The 24,328-nt window shown below is 45.5% G+C and overlaps 1 protein-coding gene across 1 annotated transcript in view; it reads left to right on the top strand.

Annotated features, from left to right (window-relative positions):
* Positions 1-24,328, top strand: part of GNA14 (G protein subunit alpha 14) — a 230,786-nt gene that overhangs the window by 204,672 nt on the left and 1,786 nt on the right. The window contains exons 3-6 of the mRNA XM_008056071.1: positions 13,057-13,211; positions 16,070-16,198; positions 18,944-19,073; positions 22,812-22,965. Coding sequence (XP_008054262.1) covers positions 13,057-13,211; positions 16,070-16,198; positions 18,944-19,073; positions 22,812-22,965 — 568 coding nt within the window. The remainder of the gene's footprint in view (positions 1-13,056; positions 13,212-16,069; positions 16,199-18,943; positions 19,074-22,811; positions 22,966-24,328) is intronic.

Below are 24,328 nucleotides of genomic sequence, written 5' to 3'. Positions count from 1 at the left end.
AGGCATGCGCTACCACGCCCGGCTGATTTTTTGATTTATTGTAGAGACGAGGTCTTGCTGCCCAGGCAGGTCTGAACCCCTGGGCTCAGGCAATCCACTCACCTCAGCCTCCCAAAGGCGCGGGATTACAGGCTGAGCCACTGAGCCTGGCATCAGGTATCTTTTTTGTAGAATGGTTTGAGTTCCTCTGGGTATATTCCCAATAGGAGAATTGCTGGGTCATATGGAAGGACAATTTCTAGTTCTTTCAGAAATTGCCACACTGTCTTCCAAAGAGGTAAGAGGTTACACTAGTTTGCATTCCCATCAGCAGTGTAGAAATGTTCCTTTTCTCCACATCCTCACCAGCATCTGTTGTTGTTTGGTTTATTAATGATGGCCATTCTTACTGGGGTTAGGTGGCATCTCAATGTGGTTTTGATTTGCATTTCTCTGATGATGAGTGAGGCTGAGCACTTTTTTCATGTGTCTGTTGGCTGCTTGTATATCTTCTTCTGAGAAGTGTCTATTCATGTCTTTTGCCCACTTTTTAAAGGGGCTATTTTTTTCCCCTTTCGATGCGTTTGAGTTCCTTGTAGATCCTAGATGTTAGGCCTTTGTCAGATATACAGTTGGCAAATATTTGTTCATTCTGTGGGCTGTCTCCCTACTCTCTTGATGGTTACTTTTGCTTTGCAGAAGCTCGTTAGTTTGATGAGGTCCCACTTGTCTATCTTATTTCTTAAGGTATTGGCCTTTAGGATTCTGAATAAGAACTGGTTGCCAGTTCCAATTTCCATAAGGGTGTCTCCTGCATTTTCTAAGATTCTTATAGTTTGAGGTTTAAGTTTAGATCTTTGATCCATTTAGAGTTAATTTTTTTTGTATGGTGATAGGTAGGGATCCTGTTTCAATCTTCTACATGTGGTCAGCCAGCTTTCCCAGCACCATTTACTGAATAGGATCTCCTCTCCTCAGTGGTTGTTGGTGGAGGCTTTGTCAAAGATGAGTTGGTTGAGGAATTGAGGCTTTGCTTCCAGAATCTCTATGTGCCTGTTCTTGTACCAATACCAGGTTGTTTTGATTACTGCAGCCTTATAGTAAAGTTTGAAGTCTGGAAGTGCGATACTTCCTGCTTTGTTTCTTTTGCTAAGGATTGTTTTGGCTACTCGTGGTCTTTTATGTTTCCATATGAATTTCTGTATTGTCATTTCCAGGTCTGAGAAGAATGATGTTGGTAACTTAATGGGTATTGCGTTGAATCTGTAGATTGCCTTTGGTAGGATGGACATCTTAACAATGTTGATTCTTCCTATCCATGAGCATGGAATATTTTTCCATTTGTTTGTGTCTTCTTGGATTTCTTTGAGCAGCGTTTTGTAGTTCTCATTGTAAAGGTCTTTCACTTCTCTGGTGTTAGGAAGATGCTGAGGTATTTCATTTTTTGGGTATTTCATTTTTTGTGAATGGGATTGTGTTTTTAATTTGGGTCTCTGCCTGCTTGTTGTTGGTGTATATGAATGCAACTGTCTTCTGTACATTTATTTTGTACCCTGAGACTTTGCCAAAGTCCTTTACCAGTGCAAGCAGTTTTTGACAGATTCTCTTGGATTTTCAAAGTATAACATCATATCATCAGGAAAGAGCAATAACTTGACTTCCTCTTTTCCTATTTGGATACCCCTGATTTCCTTCTCTTGTCTAATTGTTCAAGCTAGGACTTCCAACACAATATTGAACAAGAGGGGTGAGAGTGGGCAAACTTGTCTTTTTCCAGTTTTCAAGGGAAATGTTTCCAGCTTCTGTCCATTTAGCAATATGTTAGCTGTGGGTTTACTGTAGATGTCACTTGGTATTTTCAGGTATGCTCCATCTATTCCTACATGTTTGAGGGTTTTTATCAAGAAAGGATGCTGAATTTTATCAAAATATTTTTCTGCATCTAATGAGATAATCATGTGGTTCTTGTTTTTACATCTGTTGCTGTAGTTAATGACATTTATGGTCTTGTGAATGTTGAACCAGCCCTGCATCCTGGGGATGAAGCCTACTTGGTCATGGTGGATGATTTTTGAGATGTGTTTTGGATTCGATTTGCTAGAATCTTGTTGAGGATTTTTGCATCTACATTCATAAGGGATATTGGCCTGCAGTTCTCTTTTTTTGTTGTATCTTTACACGGTTTGGGTATCACTGTGATGTTAGCTTTGTAAAATGCTTTGGGGAGAATTCCATCTTTCTCAATTGCTTGGAATACTTTCAGTAGGATTGGTATCAGTTCCTCCTTGTATGTTTTGTAGAATTCTGCTGGAAAGCCATTCGGTCCAGGGCTTTTTTTGGTAGGTAGTTTTCTTATGACAGAGTCAATTTCCTGGGTTGTTATTGGCATATTTAGTGTCTCAATATCTTCTTGTTTCAACCTGAGAAGGTTGTGTGATATCAGAAAGTCCTCCATTTCATATAGGGTATCAAGTTTGTTTCCATACAGGTGTACATAGTAATCTCTGATAATCTTGTATTTCTTTGGGGTCAGTTGTGATTTGATCTTTTTTATTTCTGATTGTGTTTATTGGGGCTTTTTCTCTCTTTTTCGTGGTCATTCTGGCTAGGGGCCTATCAATCTTGCTAATTCTTGCAAAGAATCAGCCTTTTGTTTTGTTGATGTTTCCTATGATATTTTTGTCTTCTATGTCCCGTATTTGGGCTCTTATTTTTGTGATTTGGATTTTTCTGCTAAGTTGGAGTTTTGGTGGTCTTCTCTTTCCAGCTTCCTTAGGTGATTTGTTAAGCTCTCAACTTCTGATCTTTCCATTTTCTTGATGTATGCTCATAGAGATATAAATTCCCCTCTGATAACTGCTTTCAGGGCATCCCAGAGGTTTTGGTAAGGCGTTTCTTCATTTTCATTTGTACCCAGGAATATTTCAATTTCTGCTTTGATTTCAGTGTTGATCTAGTAGTTGTTCAGCATCATGCTATTTAGTGTCCATGTCTTTTTGGGCTTTGGGGAAGTGTTGTTGATGTTGATATTTATTTTTATTCCATTGTGGGCTGAGAATGTGCATGGCAAGATTTCAACCTTATGGAAATTGTTTGTGCTTGATTTATGGTCAAGGATGTGATCAATCTTAGAGTATGTTCCATGTGGTGATGAGCAGAATGTATATTCTGTGGTTGTTGGGTGGAATAATCTGTAGGTATCTATTAAGTCCATTTGGTCGAGTGTCAAGTTTAGGTTCTAGATCTCCTTGTTGATTTTTTGCCTCAGTGATCTATCTAGTACTGTCAGTGGGGTATTCAAGTCCCCTGCTATAATAGTGTTAGAATCAATATCTTTTTTTAGTTTACTTAGTAGTTGTTTTATAAATGCTGGTGCTCCTGTGTTGGGTGCATATATGTTGAGGATGGATATTTTTTGTTGATAGATTGAACTTTTATCATTACGTAGTGTCCTTTTGCATCTTTTAAAATTTTTGATAGCTTAAAGATTCTTTTGTCTGATATTAAGATTGCAACTCCTGCTTTCTTTTGTGATCCATTTGCCTGGAAACTTGTTTTCCAACCTTTGACTTGGAGTCTGTGTGTCCCTTGAAGTGAGATGAGCCTCCTGGATGCAGCAAATAGTTGGGTCATGGTTTTTTAATCCAGTCCGCCATTGTGTCTTTTTAGTGGTGCATTTAGTCCATTTACATTTAGGCTGATTATTGAAATATGATTGTTTATCCCTGTCATGAGGCTCTTATAAAGTTTCTCCTTTGTTTGCTTGTTTTCTTTTCTTTCTTTCTTTTTTTTTTTGAGTTGGAGTCTCACTCTGTTGCCCAGACTGGAGTGCAGTGGCCGCTCCCGGCCACCACAGCCTTGACCTGCAGGCCTCCAGCGATCCTTCCACCTCAGCCTTCCAAGTAGCTGGAACTACAGGTGCGCGCTACCACACCCAGCTGATTTTTTATTTATTATAGAGATGAGGTCTCACCACGTTGCCCAGGCGGGTGTAAAACCCACAGACTCAGGCAATCCACTCACCTCAGCCTCCCAAGGCACAAGATTACAGGCTGAGCCACCAAGCCTGGCTTGCTTGTTTTCTTTTGGCCTTGGAGTTAATGTATGTGTGTGTTTTCAAGTTTCTTGTTGTGCTGTATTCTCTGCTGATTCTGTGCTCTGCTGTTCTCTTGGGAAGTGTGTGGTCAATCTTTTTCTTCTTTCTTCTATGCTTAATACCTTTATAAGTGTCTCCTGTAGAGCTGGTCTGGAAGCTGCATAATCTCTTAGGGATTAGATGTCTGGGAAGGATTTTAATTCTTCATCACCGATGAAGCTGAACTTGGTTGGATAAGAAATTCTTGGTTTAAATTGTTTATCTTTGAGGATTTTGAATATAGGACTCTAGTCCCTTCTTGAATGTAGTGCTTCTCCTGATAGGTCTGCTGCTATTCTGATTGGTTTTCCCCAGTAAGTAGTCTGACTTTTCTCTCTTACTGCCTTTAGGAATTTTTCTTTTGTGCCCACTTTGTGTAAGCGAATTACTATGTGTCTAGGGTTTGGTCTTCTCATTTGATGTCTTTTGAGGGTTCTCTTATTCCTGGCTGGTCACATCTCTGGTGAGATGGGGTAAGCTTTCTTGGATTACTACCTGGAATACTTGCTCCAAGTTGTTCTCTATTTCCCTTTCCTCTTCTGGGATACCAGTAAGGTGTAGGTTTGACCTCTTGATATAATCACACATCTCTTGTAGGCTTTGTTCTTTCTTTCCGAGTCTTCTTTCTATGTTTTTTACAGATTGGGTTAATTCTATGTTCTGGTCTTCAAGTTCTGAGATTCTTTCTTCAGCTAGATTAATTCTGCTTTCCATGCTTGTCATCTTGTTATTTATTTCCTGGATGAAATTTTTTATTGTCAAAATCTCTGTTACAAGTTCTTTCAGTGTCGCATCTTGTCTTTCTTGAGTCCTATTCACTCTTTCCAACCATTCCCTAATCCCTGTCATATTCTGGGGACAGTCTTTGGTGACCTCAATTGTTTGGGCACCAAGTCTGATTTTTCAGGAGTTTTGTCTTTGGTACACTTGAATTGCCTGAGGCCTTCCTTTGGCTTTTCCTCATTTGTGACAGATCTCTTATTTTTCTCTTTAGTTCTGTTATAGAGTGTCAGTGGAAGAGGCTTTCTCCTCTGATGTTTGCTCAGACCTCTATACTTCCCTGATCCAGGCTCAGGGTTTGTTCTATTTTGAAATAGGATGGTGGATGGGAAGGTTTGCTGTTTCTTGTAGTTTTCAAAATTTGAATAAAGTGGGAGATGGGGCGCTAAGAATCAGATACCACTTGCAAATTAAAGTGTTCACTTATTATGGTATGTGTTCCCTGAGTCCCACTCCCCACTACCAGTCTATATGATTATGCAAAGCAGAAACCAATGCAAAAGCAATTAAACACATATACACACACTCCAAAACAAACTGGAATAACAACAAAGTGAAACAAAACAATCAGCAATAAAAAGGCTCCCAAGAAAACTAAACACACACACACCTAGCACAAAATGAATAGAGAAGAAAAACAGAAAGGAAAAAAAAGGGATTCAGGTCGAACGCTCACACGTCTACTGACATTCCCCTCAAACTATACAAAATGAATGTAAAAAGACCCAGAAGAACAAAAGAACAAAACCCACGACCAACAACAAAATTGAAATATGAACACTCAATTATTCACATACACACACACACAAAAACCAGAAAATGACAAAAGAAGAAAGAAACAGAAAAAGAAAAGAAAAATTAAAAAAAAAAATTTGAGGGGTGAGGGATGCAGATCAAACCCTCACATACACATTCATGCACAAAGGAAAAATATTTAAACAATAGATGAACTAACAAGCAAACAGTCAAAAAAATTTTTTTAATAAAAAAAAATTGAAAATTTAAAAAACAAAAACAAACAAAAAAACCTGCTCTCTTGTGGCAGGCTCTGCAATTGTTCCTCTAATCAGGTCTCTCCTCCAGAGCCACCTCTTTCACTCTCTCCTCAGGGAATGAAGCAGGGAAGGAGGAAGGACAGTGAAGGTGGGTGGGCCTGTAGGCCTCCCCTCCCACTCTCGTATGATCAGGGAGATCTCTGATGGGAAGGTGCAGGATTGTCTCTTCCCCAGGTATGCACTCTCACTGGGGTGCCACAGTCAGGTCTGTCCTGGAATGGAGCTCTCCTATTGCAACTGACATCCAGGTTCAGCCTGGGTTTGTCTCTCTCAGTCATGGCTCACCTGTGTGGGTCTGACGTTCAGAGGATTGCTGGGAAGGAGGGGGTTTGTGTCAGTCTCGGACTCACCAATGATCTTTTTTGGAGTCCTTCCTCATCCTTTTCTGGCCTCACCCTTTGACCCACAGCTGGATAAGGATAGAGAGTGGGTACCTGGAACTCAGCACTTGTCAGGTCCCTCTGAGGTTTGTGCTCTCAGGATATTCCCTTTGGTCCATGATCAAGCCCTAAGTAGTTGATCTGCCAGTCATAGAGATTGGATCTGTTGGTCCATGGTGAGCAATTTGGAGCACTTTCCTGCCCCACCTTCAATCTGGTGGTGGGGTTCCTCTCTTTTCCTCTTCCACAGAAACTTGCCTCTGGACTCCATCCACAGCCCCTTCCAGCACCCTGCAAGGTGCTGAAGTGATGAGGCAAAGCCCAGAGCCTTCTCTCTCCTGCTTCAATGGTGAGGAAGTACCTGGGGCAATAGTGTTTCCCTGCCACTATTCCAAAGGAAAACTTTTGTCTGTTTTGAAAAAACAATGGTGCTCCCCTTCTGTGACCCCAAAAGAGCCAGGGATGAAGTAGAGAACCTGCAGCACCTGCTGTTGCACCAGGGGCCTGGCCACCCACTCACGAGCTCCACTTAGACAGTCTCTCCTGGCATTTTCTTGCCAGGGAGGGTTTGTTGATTAAAAAAAGAAGAAAGATGTTGGGAGCCAGCCATGGAGGCCCAATGAGCGTTAGGGATCAGGAAGGGCCGTTGACCCCGAGACCGCTAGGATGTGTTCAGGAGCTATTTGACCCCATTTCCTCCCCCTTTCTACTCAGCACTAACCAGATTAAGCTCCGGTGAGCTCAAAACATAAAAACTCTGAGACCGGGACAAACACAAGCTAACTTTGGAAGCTCATTGCTCCCATTCTTCCACAAACTGCAGTTTCGGCTTTCACACAACTTATAATTCAAACTCTTATCACATCTAAAAGCCTTAGTATTAGTCACAGGCTTCTGGGTCATGATCTTAGGATTTATTGAAGGTGTAAATTGTAGAATATAGTTTTAGAAGACAGCCATTTTGTTGAAAGAATGCGGCTGGGTTACTTGCAGGTAGCCCACTGTGAACTTTGGACTGGGCCACATTCCAAACATTCTGGGATATGCCACTTTCGCTTGTAAAGTAAATACTTAAGCCTCTATAGAATTGTTTAACTTGGCATAAATCAATCAGCTTAGGATGAAAAAGGTTTATAGAATATGTTAGTCATGGATTAGGTTATCCTTTGTTATGGGATTTTAAGATTATCATCATTGATTAAGTTTTCATGGATTAAGGTTTCTGGTGGGTGGGGGACGCCCCTCCCACATCTGACTTTGTGTATAAAAGACCCGTTGTAATTCCCAATAACACACATGGCTTCTGCACTAGACTGGAGTCCAGTCTCTTTCTCTCTCTCTCTCTCTTTCTCTTTCTCTTTCTTCTTCCCCCCAATCGCCGATGCTATCTCCACCTTTAGTGTACCCTGAACCTGGCTGGAGCTGGTTTCCGGCAGAAAGAAAGAAAAGAAAGAGAATATGGTGCTTCTGCGTCTCGGGATTCACTAGGGTCCAAGCCCAGACACTGTGGCACCAGCTGCTACACCAGGAGAGCCCCCTGGCCACTAGCTCCCTAGTCCTCACTCTGTCAGCCACACACATGCCCACTTGCTCACCAGCACATACACAAAATCATCCATACACTTACTCACTCACAGGGGACTCACATAGTCCCACTGGCTCAGCCACCATCTTCCCCACCTCCTCCCTTCCGACTCTCTGTCCCCTTTGTGTGAGATGAAGAAGCCAGTCTTCAATGACATCAAAGTTTCCCCACAATGTATGAGGGCCTCTTCCTTGCCTTGAGCGTGTGCGCACTGTTGAGGCATTTTGAACATACCCATCAAAATGCCCACGTGCCGATTGTGAGCCTGTATAACCAAGTCAGAGGGGCGTCTGCACCAGACGCCATGCTTGGGATACACAGATGTTGTTGACGGAGTACCAAGTCGTTTATCTCCTACATATTCTATATTCCAGTGTTTGATTGGAATTGAACATTCTAATCATTTAGACAAAGATAACAGAGCACTCTTGCCCTCATTCCACCATGCCCTTCCTAATACTTGCTCCTGGAACATTCTCTGGGGCCTCAGGCATCACTCTCTCTACCAGTTGTTCTTGTAACACCTTATGACTAAAGAGGAGACCCTCACCAGGCCACTCTTGTTCAGAGTGACAAAAATGACTTCTCGGACAGAAGAGCTTTTCTGGATAAATGGAGACTAGAGAAATACAACCACCAAATACCACATGTGACCCTACCTTGGGCCCCCAGGCCAGATAAAGGACATTCCTGAGCACATGTCAAACTTTGGATAAGGTCTGAAATAGAGATAATAAGTTGTGTCAGTGTTCGTTTCCTGATTTTGATAGTTATACTGAGATCATGCAGGAGAATATCCTTGTTGGTAAGAGATGACACTGAAGTCTTTAGAGAAAGAGGCACGGTGTCTGTCCCTTACTCTCAAGTATTGCGGGATTGCAGAGAGAAAGCATCTGTGAGTGTTGGTTTGTGTGAGTGTGTGAATGTCATGTGCACATGCGCAGAGGGGAGGGGATGAAAGCTAAAGCGAGGTAGACCGTTGTTAACATTTCACCAATCTTGAAAGGCATAGGGCAAGTCTTTGTACCAGTTTTGCAAGCCTTAAATTGTTTTTAAATAAGACGTTTGCTTTTTTTTTTTTAACCTGATCTTGACAGGTAGGAAAACCAACTAGGAAGAACCAATGACAGAGCGGAGACTTTGGGACTCGGAATACTCCTGGGCCTCTGGAGTGTAGTCTGTTCCAAACTGTTTCTACTGTCAGGTTTCCAAGGAGCCTGGTCTCTCCTCTTCTTTCAAGTCAGATTCCCCCAAACTCCCTTCACCTGGTGATACAGTTGGGATGGCTGTCCCCTCCAAATCTCATGTTGAAATGTGATCCCCATGTTAGAGGTGGGACCCTAGTAGGGGGTGATTGGATTATGGGGGCGATCTCTCCATAATGGTGCCCTCCCCTTAGCAATGAGTGAGTTCACAGAAGAGCTGGTTGTCTAAAAGAGCCTGGAACTTCCTTCTCTCTCCCTCCCTCTCTCTCCTCTTCTCACCATGTGACGAGGCTTCCCATGTCTTCTGCCATGAGGAAAAGCTCCCTGAGGTCTCACCAGAGGGTGAGCAGATGCCAGTATCCTCTAGAACCATGGGCCCAAAATAAGCCTCTTTTTAAAAATAAATTACCCAGTCTGACTGAATAGACACTATGTCTTTTTCTTCTGGCTGAGTTCCCTTAGTTACCGGAGAGGTCATGTCACCTTCTCCCCAGCTTCCATCCCTCAAAAGCCTATGTAGAAATTTTCAGCCAGGCACAGCGGCTCACTCCTATAATCCCAGCACTTTCGGAGGCAGAGGCAAGAGGATTGCCTGAGCCCAGGGATTTGAGACCAACCTGGGCAATTTGGCAAGACCTTGTCTCTACAATAAATAAAAAAATTAACCAGGTGTGAAGGCGTGCACCTGTGGCTTCAGCTACTTTTGGAAGGCTGAGGCGGGAGGATTGCCTGAGTCCAGCAGCTCGAGGCTGTGGTAGCCATGAGCATTCCACTGCACTCCAGCTGGGGCCGCAGAGTGAGACTCTGGCTAACATAAAATAAAATAAACAGAAGCTTGCATTTCTCTTTGTTACCCATTTTGGTATCCACTTTTTCTCTGTACTGGAAGAACCAGAGGCTGGGGTTATCCACTGCAACATGTATCAGTCAGGATACATGCGGTAGGTTATGCTGTGAAACAAACTGCCCTAAAGTTCAGCTCACTTAACTTGTGTTGATTATAACATACAGGTTGATTTCTCACTCACACTACTATCCCATATGGCAGGTGAGGGCATCTCTGCTCCTCATAGTCATTAGAAGCCCTGGGTGATGGGGCTCTATCTTGTCTCATGCTTCTGCATTACTCACTGGCTTTTAAAGTTTCTCCCCAGAAGAGACAGAAGTGATTTCCCCTCATGTTTCACTTACCTTAAAGTACAATCCTGCACTGCATTTGTAAGGAGGAGAGGTAGAAATATATTTGTCACATCCCTGATGACTGCTGCAGCACTAACTCTTGGCACTCAGGCTGAACCGAACAGTTCAATTAGGAGAGTTGCCACAGAGGCACGAGCCACAAGAAGCAAGGATGCTGAGGGTCTCAGGGCCAGAGCTAGGAAGACAAACTGACCAAGAGTCACCAAGCGTTGCTTCCTCTGAGAAACTGCCCATGGCTCCTAAGCGCTCCCACCGGGATCACATGGGCTTCTGTCATTCCGCCTTTGCTCTTATTTTCTATCAGATAAGCTTTATGTGCATCACAAACGTTTCTTGAATACACACATCAATAAAAGGCACCTATTATTTGCCAGGCACTGAGCTAGGCTCTGGGAAATCTGAGGACAAATAAGACATTGACTCTGCATCCTCTCCCCCCTTCCCCACCGTATCATTTCCTGGCTTGATGTATGGACAGAGAGGAAAAAGAGATATTTTACCCTTAGAGGGTGGAGCTCAGCACAGCTGACCTACTTGGGAGGAGAGAGAGGGTGGCTGAAGTGGGAGGAAGCAGAGACAGCTCTTCTGCTCAGAGAGACGCTGCCCAGGATCTCTGTTCATCATCCTGCCTGGCCAAGGATAGGCCATGTGATGTGCTGGGTGGAATTAGGGGCTACCAATGTGCCCTGTTTTTGCAAACAAGAAATAGTTATTAGTAATCTGCTACAGTAACAAAAGCTAATCCTACCTAGATTTGAGTAATACTTTATAATCCTGGCTCCCCTGAAAATCACTGGTTTGTTTTACAAATGAGGTCACCGAGGCAGGTAACTTATCAGGGTCCTCAAAAGTTCCAACTGCACAACTTAGAACTCAGGGTCCTGCTTCCTGGTCCAGGGCACTTCCCACAAACCCACCCTGCCTGTGCCTTGTTTGAGACCCTGCCTGCCTGAGGATCCTGCAGTCTGTGGGGAGAGTTTATATCCACCTTTGTGATGGGTGTATGTGGGAGCAAAGTCTTCGATGTAATCAGAGCCTTTGGTTTTAGTCTGAGCCAAGTTGAACCTGTAAGATCTTCCTTTGCTCTGGCCTTTTGGGGGATGGTCACAAGAATAAACGCAAGATCAAAACTTTTCAGGGGGTACCATATGCACTTGCGATCACACACAGCTACCAAACAGATGCTTTGCTGACTCACAGCTGCCAGCAAGTAGCCAGCTCTGCGTGGTGATGTAATTGCTGCTAGATGTACAAAGAGGGAGAGGAAGGAGAGCCTGGGCCCATTTCTCCTGCCAGGATTCGCTTTTCTACTGCAATTTGCAGCCAAAGAAGGGAGGCTGAGTCTGTGGCCAGCACATGAAAATGTTTTGGATGCAGGCCAGCCTTAGCATTTTTGTTTCTAAAGTTTCCAAAGATTTCTGGCTCATGCTAGCCTTTCACTGATTAAATGAGATGATGTATATGTCCTTGGCACATGCAGTCCATGGCCAATAAATGTTAACTGCTACAACAGTAATAATTACAGTGATAATGACCTTGGCAATGACTGTGACCATAGAGCGACAGTATTAGAGCAATAATTATTTAATAAGCATGGTGATAATAGCTATAATAATTTATAGTAATCAGTGGTGTGGGAAGGGGATGCAATGGGAGAATGGGAAAGAGTTTTATCAGTGACTCTGATAATAAAAGCAGACTGTATGGAAACACTCCAGTTTGCTGTGAACCTAAAGCTGTTCTAAAAATTAAAATCTATTTAAAGAAAAAAATATATATAGTAGAGAAAGGAGTCTCACTATGTTGTCCAGGTTGGTCTCGAAGTCCCAGCCTCAAGCAATCCTCCTGCTCAGCCTCTCAAATAGCTGGTACTACAGGCATGAGCCACTAAGTTTAAACATTTTTTTTTTTGAGTTGGGGGTCTCACTCTGTCACCTAGACTGGAGGGCAGTGGCATGATCATGGCTCACCACAGCCTCAAACTCCTGGACTCAAGGCATTCTCCCTCCTCAGCCTCCTGAATAGCTGGGACTACAAGTGTGCACCACTATGTCCAGCTAATTTAAAAAAATTTTTTTATAGAGACAGGTCTCACTATGTCGCCCAAGCTGGTCTCAAACTCCAGTACTCAAGCAATTCTCCTGCCTCGGCCTCTCAAAGTGCTGGGATTACAGGCATGCGCCACTGTGCCCGGACACATTTTTTTTTTAAAGAAAGAAAAAGCAGACAGATGATGAGTTAACATTGTTGCTTTTCAGCTTCCTAAAGCCAACGCACTCTCTGACTGTCTGCACCCAGGTAGACCTCTGCTTCTACCACCCATGCCTTACTGTGGCATGCATCATAATAATAGTTCATTTTAAATTGCTCCATTGGCTATGTAGATCCTCAAATGAGTAGCGTGTCAATGAGGAAGTCAAGTTTGCCAGTGTCTCTTTATTCACTACTGGGTGTTGAATGTTGGTGAAATCAGCCCAGAACAGTTCTGGGAGTGAAAGCCACACTGCTCTGGTTTTCCTGACTCTCTCCTCTGAGCTGAGCCGCCATGCCATCCCCACTCAGCGTGGCCACAGTGAGCGATGGGGCTGTGAGCAGCCCGTGGGAGGGCACCCACCACACGCCAGCTCCTGGTAAGATCTCCCTGGATCCACGTGCCATGGCAATCTTTGTCCCCAAATCGCCAGTGGTTAGCCTTCCCTTTCCTCACCTAATGAGAGCTTCTCTTTGCTTGGAGTAGGAAAACGCCCAGATGATCAGAGAGGTGGAAGTGGACAAGGTCTCCTCACTCTCCAGGGACCAGGTGGAGGCCATCAAGAAGCTCTGGCAGGATCCAGGAATCCAGGAGTGTTACGACAGGAGGAGGGAGTACCAGCTGTCAGACTCTGCCAAATAGTGAGTCCCGGCCAGCCATGGCTGCCTGGGGATTTCCAGGCAAACTGGCTTATGCATCAAAGAAGCTTCCTGCTGAGATGCAACGCTCGGGGACGCCTCCCCTTCTCTGTATCCCCCTGACTTCTTGGTTTCCATACCACCTCCCAGATCTCTCCTCTTGCCCACACTTGCCCTTTCTCACTGAGTTCTAAGCCTGTGGTTTCCAATGACACAATCGAATTTGGGGCTCCCTTTAGTAGCACTGATCTCACGCGGGATGCTGAAGTTATCTGATTTAAACAAGGAATACACTTGCTTCTGGCTTCCACTTTCCATCTTTCCCGTATCCTTCTGCCTTTCTGGTTTCCCCATCAGAAGATGGCAGGTCAAATGGCTCTAAAATCTGAAAAATCACAAGTTTAGACTAGCAGTGTCACGGGCCTGTCAGCTGCTGGTCTTGTGCTGCTCTCTGGTGGGCATGATGGGTGTTTGCAATCCCGGCACACAGGAAGTTTGGTCTTACCAACCCCTGTGTTGATTGTTTATTGACCTGTGAAGGCCTACACTGTGTTTTGGATCCATAACACTCAAGTTTTAAATCACTCATCCTTGAAGCTGAAAATACTTATTATATTTAGATGGTCCTGAATGCAAACTGTCCCACTGAGATCACAGATTTTCATTACCTTAAGAATTTCCCTAGGCAATGCCTCCTCCAGCCTGGTCACTGGGTAAATAGCTTGATCTCCGTCCTCCTTGAAGGGGCAGTGATTCCGGCTTCTGCAGTATTGCTCTTTCTCACCTACCTCAAATCATCTCCCATCCTCGGAGGGCCTGGAAATCCTTTCCCAGACTCACCGCCTTCCCTTCAGGGGCTGTCAGCACTCTGAGCGGGCTTTGGCAAGTGGGAAGGAGAGAAAACCAGAAATGTCGTCTGTTTTTTTATTCTTATTTTTTATTTTTTATTGGAGTCTCATTCTGTTGTCCAGCAGTGACATCATCACAGCCTCAACCTCCCGGACTCAGGTGATCTGCCCACTTCAGCCTCCCAAGTAGCTGGGACTACAGGCTTGAGATATCACGCCCAGCTAATTTTTTTGATTTTTTTGTAGAAAAGAGGTCTCGCTATGTTGCCCAGGCTGGTCTCAAACTCCTGGGCAATCCTCTTGCCTCGGCCTCCCACAGTGCTGGAATTACAGGTGTGAGCCACCTCACCCAGCCTCCTGTGGTTTTAATGGCTTTCCTTTGGTGTTTATCCCAGGCTGAGAGTTTAATGTTATTAATCACAGATGGCATATCCAATATAATTACAGGAACACTGTAAGGTGTAGATCAGCATAGAAAAGAGATGGAAGGGAGAAAGTGTCCCAAGGAGGAGGAACAGACTGCCTTGGACAGCCTGAGGAGCCAGGGACACCTCAGAGTCAAAGATAGTCATGGCATTCCTGACCCTTCCCTGAGGCGGCCTAGTGTTATTGCTTCTGTGAAGGCCCCGGGCACAGGCTTGGGCTCTTGATGCGGATATTTTTGGAAAAGACGCACCAGAATTGCTGTCGAATTCCAAGTAGCCCTGAAAATTGGGGCAAGAAAGGGAGGTGGGGAGCGGCAGTGGTGGACAGGGCCGCCACAGAGAAAACAGCTCTCTTCACTCAGACAGTCACCCAACCTCTGGAACTGCCGGGACTCGAGGCCCCATGCGTATCCCGGGTCTGCCTCAGTGGTTCTCAGTCGCTCTGCTGGCGATGTCTGCTACTGGACGTGCATTCGTTTCACAAAAATGCTATGGGTGCTTACAGAGTGCCAGGCCCTGTGGCAAGGGCTGCAGGCACAACTGAAGCTCTCTGCTCTCAGGGACTGTCTGGGAGAGCAAGCCAGTACACAACAAATAATCACACATGTAAGTACAGTGAAACAGTGGTAAGACTGGAGTGCAGGGGCACCATCACAGCTCCGTGTCTGTGTGGGACTGGGGTTGTGTAAGGCTGTCCTAGAGCTCTGCTTCTCCAGCCAAAGGCTGCATGGATGAGCAGGATTTGCCTGTGACCTCTTGGTTTCCCTTCCTGCCGACCCGCTCAGCCTCTGACATCTGGGCTGTGGAGGCAGGAGGCAGGGCCCGCCCTGGCTTGCAAGGGCAGTCTCTGAATCTTCAACTTCGTTTTTGGCCAGGGCCTGAGCTACAGTTATTTTACTAAACAATATCTTTCATGAAGGCCTTCGTGTTTTTATAAAGAGTATTTACTTGTTTTTACTACAGAAAAAAAAAAAAGGATCTGTTTTAAGCTTAGGGCTTTAATATATGGCCAAAAATAATCTAAGGCAAGTTTTGGGTTATTTTAGGAGATATTTAGTTTCCCAGTGTCTTTAACAGGAAAACTTCTTGTGGCTGTTATTTTGAATTTCTCCTTGGCCTGTTTTATGTATATATATTTTCTTAGGGACTGTATTGAATCCATTGAGCAAAAACCCTAGAGGGCGGCATCCCCTTCTTGGATGAGGGCGAGTGGGAGGGAGAAGGGTCTCTGGAAAGAGGAGGACAGATGGGGAGTCAGTGCCAGACGTTTCCAGCATCCTAGCCCTTCCGGCCCTGCTGTCTCCCTCGCCAGCCAAATAGATGTGGCTGAGAACCCAGGGAGAAGAGATGGAGCGCTCTGTGGATTTCCCAGGAGGCTCACGAAAGAGCTTCTGATCCACGGTCTTCAAAACAGCCATGGGAGGCGTGGGGAGGCCTGGCCCAGAGCTGGCTCTCCAGAAAGCCACGGATGGAATCCCCGTGTCTGGGGGGGGGGGTTCCCTGCGAGCTGGGGTGACTTCCGAGAGGAGGGTGGACATCGCTCCCTTCTCTCAAAGGAGTCTCAGTCCCTTGCTCTCTAACGTCGCAGCTACCTGACTGATATCGAGCGCATCGCCACGCCCATGTTTGTGCCCACGCAGCAAGACGTGCTCCGTGTCCGCGTGCCCACCACCGGCATCATCGAGTACCCGTTTGACCTGGAGAACATCATCTTCCGGTAAGACGGTCTCCCCAGCGCGCTCCACGAAGACGGTCTGCCCAGGCGTGGAAGCCCCCAAACGTTTTCTTGAACGTGTTATTCTTCAGCAGGGGGTTCCAACTCTTAGGGCCGAGCGACCGTATTTGGAGCTGTGGTGGTCTCAGTCCTGGAATGGACACGTGGACAGAGGCCACTCCCCAGTACCCCTGGAGAAGAAGAGCTTCCTCACTGGAAACTGGAATCATTCTTACATGGAACACACACTCACACACACACACAAAGACGTATGTTTCTGTAACCCCCAAATTGAACAGTGATTATTGATTTCTGTTTCCTAGAGTTGAATAATGCTCCTCTTCCTCTCTATTTCCCTCTCCAACATGTATCCCTATAAAAACTAAGAATCAATACAGAAAATGTGTATCAAAATTACATAATATACACAAATCACTCACTGCCATGTAAAAAATGTATGAATTTCCACTTGCAAATGTAGGAAATACTTTTAGGATGACCTAAGATCTTCACTGCATTTAATTATGGTAAAAAAAAAAAAAAAAAGAAGAAGAGGAAGAAGAATATAGCACATATGCATGGCACTGCAAATTTCAGAGCATTTTGATGTCCCGCATTCCTCCTGACAATTGTTACAATGCTTTCCTAGTTGAGACAACACAAAGCCAGTCCTCCCACCTCCGGTCTTATTTCCAATTCTGTCTCAGTGCTTCTCTCATCTAGAATTGTTGTGTCCAGTCCTCAGTAGATAACCTGCATCTTTGTTAGCAGGTCCCAATTTTAATGGTCGCCCCTGTGCCCGTGAATTTATCTAAACCTTTTCAGAATCAACTGCTTTTTTCAACTTCCAAAATTTCTCAGGGGGGCTCCCAAGGGTTTTGTTTATGTTTTGTTTCATCGCCCAGGCTGGAGTGCAGTGGCACCATCACAGCTCACAGTAGCCTCAACCTCCTAGGCTCAGCCTCAACCTCCTTGGCTCGGCCTCAACCTCCTTCCACCTCAGCCTCCCGAGATACTGAAACTACAGGGGTGTGCCACTATGTGCACCTAATTTTTCCTTTTTTTTTTCTTCGTAGAGGTGGGGTCTTGCTATGCTGCCCAGGCTGGTCTCAAACTCTTGGGCTCAAGCGATCCTCCCACCTTGGCCTCCCAAAGCGCTAGGATTACAGATATGAGCCATTGCACCCGGCCTAAGACTTATTTCTTCCAAGTTTATCCTCCTTCGGCTCCGATGAGTGGGTTTTGCATTCTTTTCTAGAGTCTGGTGAACGGGTTTCACAGCCTCCACCCATGACATCCATTACTTTACAGCTCAGAGTACCTCCCCTAGTGAGATCTTTTTGGCTGAAGAATTCTGAGCTTTGAAACTGAGACCTTTACAGAATGGCTTCTTCAAACTCAACCTCTTGATAATTGCAATGTCCCTTTCCAGCTCTTCCCTGCTGTGAGGTGGGCCAGCCACCCGTGAACACATCATTGCAAGAGAGGCTGCACCCCTAGGACATGGTTCAAGGGCAGGGTTTGGTTTTTAGTTTTCTTTCCAGCACTTTTCTAGATAACGGTCCTGGCGGAGGCAGGGGGTGGGGGTTGACTTGTGGGCTGCTTAATCACACTGGTGGCGTGTCTTCCGAGATTAGGTACGTGTGTGAAGGGGTGAGGCGTGGTAGAGGGTGGGTGACTTAGCAGCTAATGGGCTGTCTGTGGCTCACTGTGTATTTTTCTTGGCCCACTCGGTGCTATAAAACAACGACAAACTTTTGTGCTAACATTTAAGAACTGACCAGCCTAAGCAATACAATGAGAACTCGTCTCTACAAAAATTAGCCAGGCATGGTGGTGCATGCCTGTAGTTCCAGTAACTTGGGAGGCTAAGGCAGAAGGATCACCTGAGCCCAGTAGGTCGAGGTTGCAGTAATCTCCATGATCGTGCCACTGCACTTTAGCCTGGGCGACAGAGCAAGACCTTCACTGAAAAAAAAAAAAGGAAAACTTCACTTAAAACATTGGATGTATTGTTTCTCTGTAAAAGATAGGGGCTCTGGTCATTGTGAATCTGCATCTAGTCCTGCAGGTTGGCTGCAGCTATGTGACAGCTCTCCCTGTGACAGACCTTGGCTCTCCTGCAGTGCATACTTTTGTATCTTAATGAGGCCCACTTGACACATTTCTGTAAACCATCTGGCCCCTGGAGCACTGATCCATGAGATCTTTCCCAAAGACACACAGAAAAGCTTTGGATTTCCATAGTGGACAGAGGACCCTTGTGGGTCTTTAAGGGGGAGAAGGAGTAGCATCCAGCCAGCGCATTAAGGATTTGTGAATAAATTAGAGGCTCCATGACAACAAAAATGGGTGCACAGCCTGCAGGGTGCTTGCCTTTCCAGCCCTTTTGTGTGTGGTGTCCTGGGACCCTGCGGTGGTCGGGTCAGAACCCAAGTGTGGATGTTTGTGCTTTCTGACTGGACTACTGCAGCACTTTCTAGCCAATGTCCCCACCGGAGTCACCTCTACATCTGTCCTCAGAAACTTCCTTGATATTCCGTGCCTCCTTTGCTAGGAACCCTCGCATGGATCCTCGTTGCCTAAAGCAGTGGTGTTCAAACATTTTACACGTGGGACCGTTTTCGCTCTTACAAATGATCAAGGGCCCCAAAGAGCACTGATGTTCATGGTTTAATGATTCATGTCCTTTCCCCCCAAAGAGTCGTGTCTTCCAGTCTTTGAAGGGTCTGTGTTTTCTTGGAACAGGATGGTGGATGTTGGTGGCCAGCGCTCTGAGAGACGGAAATGGATTCACTGCTTTGAGAGTGTCACCTCCATTATTTTCTTGGTTGCCCTGAGCGAATATGACCAGGTCCTGGCTGAGTGTGACAATGAGGTATGCCAGGTGGGGAGTTGCCGTAGCTGTGGAAGCCAGAGACCTGTTTCTGTGGCTTCCAAGAAGCCAGCCAGGCCAGGCAATAGACCCTCTTTGTTGGGTTCACTAGCCTTGCTGCTCCATCAGCTGGGTGCTTGTTAGAAATGCAGACCTTCTGACTCAAGCCAGACTGACTGCATCAGACTCTACATCCTAACAAGCTCTCTGGAAACTCACATACATATGCAAATTTGAGAATCATTGGCCTGGAACCCTGGCTCTCAAACTCGGATGCACACTTGGAATTCCCTGAAGAACCTAAAGAAAAACCAGTGCCCAAGTCCAACCCCAGAGATTCTGATTTCACTGGTGGTAGATGTGGCCTGAACTTGGGGGTGTTTAGAAGGTGAGTCTAATGCACTGCTGAGGTTAGAAACCACCCACAAGCAAAGGTTCTCATCCTTGGCAGCATAGTGGAATCACCTGGGGAGCATTATTATTATTATTATTGTTGTTGTTGTTGTTATTATTTTGAGTCAGAGTGTCCCTCTGTCACCCAGGCTGGAGTGCAGTGGCACACTCATGGCCATCCCACCATCGACCTGCTGGGCTCAGGTGATCCTTCCACCTCAGCTTTCAAAGTAACTGGATCTACAGGTGCATGCCACCACGCCTGGATAATTTTTTTATTTTTATTTTTATTTTGAGTTGGAGTCTTACTCTGTCGCCCAGGCTGGAGTGCAGTGGCATACTCACGGCCAAGATCTGCTGGGCTCTGGTGATCCTTCCACCTCAGCCTTCCAAGTAGCCGGAGCTACCACGCCTGACTAATTTTTAAAATTTATTTATTGTAGAGATGAAGTCTCACCAAAATGCTGGGATTATAGGCTGAGCCACTGAGCCCGGCCTCTTTTTTTATTTTTTATTTTTATTTTTTGAATTAGAGTCTCACTCTGTTGCCCAGGCTGGAGTGCAGTGGCACACTCATGGCCACCGCAGCCTCAACGTGCAGGGCTCCGGCTATTCTATCCTTCTCAGTCTTCTAAGTAGCTGGAACTACAGGCACACACCACCATGCCCGGCTAATTTTTTGGTTTATTGTAGAGATGAGGTCTCACCAAGTTGCCCAGGCTGGTCTCAAACCCCGGGACTCAGGCAATGCTCTTGCCTCGGCTTCCCAAAGTGCTGGGATAACAGGTTTGGGGGTGTTTAGAAGGTGAGTCTAATGCACTGCTGGCCACCTCACCTGGCCTATTTTTTTTTTTTTTAATTCATTATTGTAGAGGCGAGGTCTTGCCACGTTGTGCAGGTTGGTCTCAAACCCCTGGGCTAAGGTAGTCCTCTTGCCTCTGTCTCTTAAAGTGCTGGGATTACAGGTGTGAGCCACCGTGCTTGGCTTAAAAATACCATCTCTTGAACCCCACACTAGAGATTCATATTTACTGAGTTTAGCTTGGGGCTCTCTTTTCCAAGCCCTACAGGGATTCGAATGCAAAGTTGAGCAACCTACACATCTAATAGACTTAACCTGAGCACAGGTTTCCCAGCCTCCATAGGCCATGGTGTTCCCTAATTAGGGCCCTAGTGGCATTGGCATGGGCTGTGGTGCCGGCTGCTTGGAGCAGTTCTGGGACTGTCTGGGACTGCATCTGCCTTCACTTCCCCTGGGAGGATCTCATTCAGAGATGCTGGGGCTGGCACTCGGTGTCCCTTCAGAGCTGCCATCATGCTGGCTGGATTCAATTCCATTAGCCGGATCTCCCAGAAAGGGAAGAGGAGCAGCTCGTCACTTCCTTGTAAGGTTGGGGGTAGTTTCTGTAGAATACTCACTCCTCAGAGTCTTTCCCCCTGAACGTGCACTAGACCTCTTGACCTTTTAGAAAAATGTCTTGTTTCCAAAGCATGACAGTAAATCTATAAAGAACTCCATCCAGACTTAGGCAATAACTATAACAAATTGTATCTTGTATTTCTTGAGAGCAGACTTTTCTCTGAGGAACACAGCTACATTACCTAATTAGTGGAGGATTAACCCATTTAATTGTGTCATTGTGCAAAGAACAGAAACCTTGGCTGCCGCCCAGCCCTCCCAAGTGGGGATTTTTTTTTTCTTAAAGAAAAGACATCCAGTTATCAATATAAAAAATTAGCTTCTCATTTGTTTCAGGAATTCTTGTGATGTTTCTTGGGAAACTCCAAAGATTAGTCAAGTGCACAAGGGACCATTATCTCAGCCCAGTATGCTTAGAAATTAAACATTTTCTCTTCTAGAAATCACAAGGTATTTAGAGAAAAATTAAGTAGCGGCCACTCCAGATGTCCCCTCCTGGTTATAGATATGTATTTTGTCCACTGGGTATGCTGCATAGGAATTTTTTCATGTATTGTGTTTCCTTGGAGATCATTATTAATAAGATCACAATACATTTTAAAGAAGATTTAAAAACAGGGGAGGGGTTACTTCTCTGATAATACATTCCAGATCTTCATCCCCCAAAATGTATTGAATTGGGGTCCGAGCCCGGGTGTCTGGGAGTTTTAGATTTAGAGATTATGCCTTGTCCCTCTGGAGTGCATATGCTGAGCTCAGATGTCTTCAGTCTGATGTCTTCCCTCCTTAAAGGGAAGTTCTGGCCAGCACTGAGGCTCATACCTATACTCCCAGCACTGTGGGAGACTGAGGTGGGAGGATCACTTGAGTCCAGGAGTTCGAGACCAGCTTGGGCAAAACAGCGAGATCTCATCTCTAGAACAAAATTTTAAAAATAAGCTGGGTTGGTGGTGTGAGTCTAGAGTCCAGCAACTAAGGAGGCTAAGGCTAAAGATTGCTTGAGCCCAGGAGTTCAAGTTTGCAATGAGCTGTGATCATGGCACTACACCCCAGCCTGTGTGACAGAGTGAGACCTCACCTGTAAAAAACAATTTTTTTTAAAAAATGGGAAGGAAGTTCTTGTTTCCTCTTAGAAATACTTAGGAGAGAGAAGAATGTTATCTAGAACAGGTATTATTACCAGATAAGATTTGTATGTACTCTCTGTAAATTAGGGGCACTTAAAATTTTCTTGCTAATGTCTAATGTTTAGAAATTATTACTGTCCTTCTACATGAATGTCACCAGATCCCACGATGATGTAGGCTTGGGAAAGTTATTGAAACACTCAGAGCAATAGTATGTATATCCATTAAATGGGGACACAGCTCCGCTTGGCAAGTGTGGCCCAGGGTAGGTGCGCAGTAACACTGGTTCCCTTCTCTGCCACATCGAGTATTTCTGAGGGCAGTAGCCTTTCTGGAAGAGCCTTCCCTCCATCCTCCCAGGTCCCATGACTCCTGAGGCCCAGTTATGGAAGCCCACGCCCAGCCGTAGTGGTAATATGAGGTCTGAAGCTGGCATTTCTCCACTTGGTAATCTCAACAATTAAGTGACACAGAAGGCCCCTGTCCAATGTGGGTGTGAATCTTCCTTCTCCAAGTTGCACTAAAGGGGTTCTTATTTCCTGACATGTGAGTTTCGGGCTACAGAGGAGTTGGGGTGCTACAGGAAAGAGAATCCAGAAGAGGGCGGTGAGTAAGGGGGAGGGGGGGGACAAACAGAAGTGGGAGGCCTGGTGCCGGTGGGTCTCAGGTGCTCACGAGATGATGACTGAGAAAGCCACAGCAGGACGAGAGGGCAGGTAGATGGGACCTGCGATTTGGCATGTTGCTTCCCAAGTATCATTTCCTTTCTAGTTTATCCCAAGTCCCTTGCCTCTCCCTTAGAACCGCATGGAAGAGAGCAAAGCCTTGTTTAAAACCATCATCACCTACCCTTGGTTTCTGAATTCATCTGTGATTTTGTTCTTAAACAAGAAGGATCTTTTGGAAGAGAAGATCATGTATTCCCATCTAATTAGCTACTTCCCAGAATACACAGGTAAGTGTCCATCTTGTGGACAGTGTTTCTGTGCTGTTGTTGTCCACCTTCTGGGCATCAGTTCAGAGTATACCGTGCCTCCCTGATCTGCCGGGAACCGCCTGTCCCCACAATCCCACTTTAGAGTGGAAGCTCTGGTGGCACCACTGCGGGTTTTCGCCTCGGTACCTTCACGCTCTCCTCTCTCGGCACCTGGAACACACTTGCCAACTCCCTTCACTGACTCCACTTTGCTCTCCAAAGCCCAGCTCAGGTTTCTCCTTCTCTGGGAAGCCTTCCCGACCTCCCTTCCTCTGCTCCCTTGGCAGCCTGGCTCCCCTTGCTCTTGGCCATCGTCACACTGTGGGCCATTATTAGACATCGTCTGCTCCTCCAGGGCAGAGACTCTGCCTGATCTTTCTTTGCGTTCCCTGCCGGTCAGCATACCTGGCGCTCCTTACGTGTAGGTTACAGCATGGCATCCCCTTTCCCAGACACAGGGTGGACTCTCGAGTTCTTGATACATAACCTGTCCAAAGCGGGAGCCTTTTCATGCCCTCACGCTGCTAATTATTTCTAGTACATGAGGTCTAAGTTTGACATTTATACTTAGAGCGGCAGTCCTCAACCTTTTTTGGCATTAGAGGACGGTTTCACGGAAGACACTTTTTGCATGGACGCTAGGGGGCAAGGAGAGGGGAGGAGGTGCAGTCATACCTCACTGTTAATGTTAATCTCTATTTGCAGCCGCTCCCCATCACCACCTCCGCACCACCTGAGATCATCAGGCACTAGATTCTCATATGGAGTGCACAACCTAGATCTCACACATGCCCAGTTCACAATAGGGTTCACACTCCTATGAGGATCTAATGCTGTCGCTGATCTAACAGGAGGAGGTGAGGAGGTATTTGAGTGATGGGGAACTGCTCTAAATACAGATGAAGCTTGCCTGCCACTCACCTCCTGCTGCGCAGCCTGGTTCTTTTTGTTGTTGTTATTGTTTTTACTTAAAGCCTCTTTATTTTTTTAAATTTATTTATTTATTATAAAGATGTGGGGTACAGTTCAGGGTTATGTATACAAACACTGATCATGCAGGTACTCCTGTTGACAAGGTATGCCCTTCCCTCCCCTAGCAGTTTCCACCAACTGCCAGTCCCACCCCCCACTTCCCCTGACAGTTTTCCACTACTGCCAATAGCTTTCTTATGGCATTACAATTGTTCAAGGTCACCTTATGAATGAGAACATATGGAACTCAGTTCTTTGTTTCTGTGATAAATCACTGAGGATGATCGGCTCCAAATCCATCCAATTTGTACAACCTCTTTGGAAGACAGTGTGGTGATTTCTGAAGGGACTAGAAATTGACTTTCCATAT

This window comes from Carlito syrichta, unplaced genomic scaffold (assembly GCF_000164805.1).
Source record: "Carlito syrichta isolate Samal-C Ts95f unplaced genomic scaffold, Tarsius_syrichta-2.0.1 Scaffold302089, whole genome shotgun sequence".
Taxonomy (NCBI): domain Eukaryota; kingdom Metazoa; phylum Chordata; class Mammalia; order Primates; family Tarsiidae; genus Carlito; species Carlito syrichta.
The sequence above is the reverse complement of the archived record's forward strand: the minus strand, read 5'-3'. Positions and strand labels throughout refer to the sequence as shown.